General features: G+C 59.3%; 1 protein-coding gene across 1 annotated transcript in view; it reads right to left on the bottom strand.

Moving 5' to 3' along the window:
* LOC104501602 (ankyrin repeat and fibronectin type-III domain-containing protein 1-like) overlaps nucleotides 1–3,063 on the bottom strand; it is a gene marked incomplete at its 5' end in the record, with an annotated part of 10,616 nt that overhangs the window by 4,074 nt on the left and 3,479 nt on the right. Inside the window, 6 exons of the mRNA XM_010145440.1 lie at nucleotides 63–273; nucleotides 725–891; nucleotides 1,166–1,334; nucleotides 2,023–2,173; nucleotides 2,476–2,642; nucleotides 2,983–3,039. Coding sequence (XP_010143742.1) covers nucleotides 63–273; nucleotides 725–891; nucleotides 1,166–1,334; nucleotides 2,023–2,173; nucleotides 2,476–2,642; nucleotides 2,983–3,039 — 922 coding nt within the window. The remainder of the gene's footprint in view (nucleotides 1–62; nucleotides 274–724; nucleotides 892–1,165; nucleotides 1,335–2,022; nucleotides 2,174–2,475; nucleotides 2,643–2,982; nucleotides 3,040–3,063) is intronic.

The following is a 3,063-nucleotide window of genomic DNA, read 5'->3' as shown; positions in this document are numbered from 1 at the left end:
GCCCCTGCGAGCACCCACCTCTGAGCCCACCTGGCAGGAGCTTTGCAAAGCTGGGTCCTTACCGGAGTTGAGCTTACGGCTGGTCTCTGGCGAGGGTGCTGGGGAGGGAAGGTAGGCGAGGTGGGATGAGGTGGAGCGGGTTTTCTCCTTCATCACACCACCAGCCTCACTGAGGAAGCCACTGAGGGACACCCCGCAGGAGGGCTGCTTGTACCGGGCGTGTTGCAGGGCATCCATAATCCAGCGCATCTCGCGCCAGATCTCCTCCATTTGCTGCCAAAGAAAGGGAGGATCCCTTGCAAACAGCAAACAGCCACAAAGAAGTGTCTTCAGGTGGGAAGATGCTGCTTCGACCACCAGCAGCTGGGGGGTCAGCAGGACCTGCCTGCTGCAGGCAGGGGTGTTGGGTAAGGGGGAGCGTGGTGTGCTCTTTCACACGTCTGTCGAAAAGGCACTTCCAGGCCCTTTTCTGGTGAGGTGGGGACCTGCAGAGCAGGAGCCCCCAGCTCTCCAATCAGGGTTTATCCATGTGACCATTGCAGTGAGAAGTTGCTGGATGGGGTCACAGCCACGAACAGCAGTGAACAGCCCTGCTGCAGATGCTCCTGCAGCTCGTCCAGGACGTGACTGTCCTGGCCATGTCCCACTCATGGGCACGTCCCACACATCCCCCACGGGCACTGTCGAGCCCGTCTCCCTCCCAGCACACCCCTGCTCTGCGTACCTGGATGTAGTCCTGAATCTGCTGGTGCCTCTGCTTCGCGGTGGAGAGCTCGGCATCGGAGAAGGCCTCCCTGAGGCTCTGCTGGGAGAGGAGCGACTCCAGCTCCAGGAGAGCAGACACCTGGCAGTACTGGGTGATGAACTCTCGGTCGTATGTGAAGAAGTGGACTGGAAAGAGAGAAAAAGAGAGATGGGCCATGAAAAATAGTAGGTCCCTTGCTGTGGATATTCTAAGGCTGCTCCCCACTCACCCAACACAGGGAGGAGACAACACTGTCCTCCAGCCTACCTGGATAGCCCTCAGCATCTTCCCTCCATCCCTCCTCTCCCAGGGTAGATCTCCAGGCTGCTCCAGCCCACCCCACTGCCTATCCCAGCTCTTGGGAGGTCTCAGAGGACAAGGAGACCAGCAAGGTTGGGTTTTGGCATTCCCTCTCCTCACCTAGCTCGAAGATCTGTAGTGGCAGTGTGAGGAAGCCAGAGCGAGGGGTGTAGGGGTTGTTTTGGCCTGGAGCAGTGCAAACATCATCTGACGGAGGCAGCAGCAGCAGGAAGGAGACCTGGTCCCCAAAGTCCAGCACCTCTTGGCTGTACAGACGGAAATCTTTGGCCTGCAAGAAAACACTACAGGTAATAGCTGTGATCATCACCTGATGGCCCCTCCACCAAGTCCTCACCCACAGAGGAGTCCTCAGGGTCCACCTGCAGTCAGGGGACTCCACTGTTTTGGCACCTGACCAAAGGCTCCTTGCTTCTGGCATAATCTGCACACCTCCTTTTTCTCCTAAAACTCCCTAAACTACTGGTCAAAGTCACTACAACAAGGTCTCAGAAACGTTGCCACCAGCAACATCTCAGCCCTGTTCAGAGAGGAGCCCTCACAGCTGCCAGCCAGAAGCATGTGCCTGGCACTGGGGCTGGTGGGCACCTGCCCTGTGAATACATGGCGCAGTGGAGGAGGGATTTATCCCTGTGCAGGCCAGCCCAGGGGGCTGCAGCTCCAGCCCGGTTCCAAATCACATGGTGGGCAACAGTGCAAACCCAGGTCCAACCATCCTTGCTTCAGAGGTCCAGGCGAGGGTAAGACAAACAGCTCCTCTGGCACTGTCCCCAGGCAGATGCTTCAGATGATGGTTGTCCTCCACTTGCCTTCTCTTTGCACAGGACTAAAATCTTTACAGTGCTTCCGGCCCCCAAGAGAGAGCAGGGGCTGTGGGACCTTGTCTTGCCACAGTGACCAGCACGGTGCTGCACAGCCCTCTTCCCTCCCTCCTCCCCAGACTTGGCACCTGCCCATACCTCTTGCAATGGGATGTTGACCAGGGTCATTAGCTCCTTGATGGCCACTTGGAGCTCCTGAAACAAGTGGTTCTGGGAGGTCTCCGCCTCTGGCTCTGCAGAAACAGGCTCCTCCACACTGACCATCTTCTGCAGCCATTCCCACTCCTCTCTGGAGAAAGGCAGAGACAGACACGTGAAGGAAGGAGCAGCTTGGGGTGGACCTGAATGCACAATAGCTACGATAACTGTGTTTGCTCAGCTGTTCCTCCCCAGACGGTGCAGCACCCCAAGGGATGCAGGAGTCTGGAGGCAGAGAGGGACCTCTGTTTGCTCCAGCCCCAGGCTGCCCCACATGGCAGGCAGTGGGGCTGCTGCCAGGAGCCCGAGAGCAGAAGGAGGAGGCGGTGGGTGCTCTCAGGCTGGATGGGACAAAGCACCCTGGCTGCCCCGGCTGAGCTGCCCTGCTCCTACCTGGAGATGTTGGGGTTGGAGCGAATCTTGACGTGGCACAGGATGTTGGGGAGCTGCTCCGGCACCAGGACTCGGATCTGATCCACGGCGCTGCAGAGCTTCAAGTAGCCCAGGTAAAGGCCTGGGGAGAGGGCATGGCTGCTCCGCTGGTGGTAGGCCAGCTTGTCCTGAGGAGAAAGGCATTGCTGGACTGAGTGAGCCCTCGCAGCGGGGCGCTCTTGCCCTCACGCTGGCTGTTGTGGCGCAGTGAGCCCAGCTGGCAGAAGGGACACGGCAGAGCAAGTACGACCCTGTCCTGATGGGACAAATCTGGCACCAGCCTGGTGCCTCCCCTCGAAGCAGCAGGATTTTTGCAGGCTGGTTGGGTTCTGCTCCCCCTCTGCCTGCAGCCAGGACCAAACCCTTGGTGGCCCAGGCTTTGCTGTGGCCTGAGCACGAGCAGGGAGTACTGGTGGTGCTGCAGTGGAACCCACCGCATTTCCCCACCGCAACAGCCCTGCACAGCACCTGGATAGAGATCAGCAGCGTGTCCAGAGCGGTGGGCTCCTCTGGGGAGGACACAGACTTGTGGCTGGGCGGGGCGGTTGC

Source organism: Buceros rhinoceros, unplaced genomic scaffold (assembly GCF_000710305.1).
Source record: "Buceros rhinoceros silvestris isolate BGI_N320 unplaced genomic scaffold, ASM71030v1 scaffold16611, whole genome shotgun sequence".
Taxonomy (NCBI): Eukaryota; Metazoa; Chordata; class Aves; order Bucerotiformes; family Bucerotidae; genus Buceros; species Buceros rhinoceros.
This window is presented reverse-complemented; position numbering and strand designations above follow the sequence as displayed.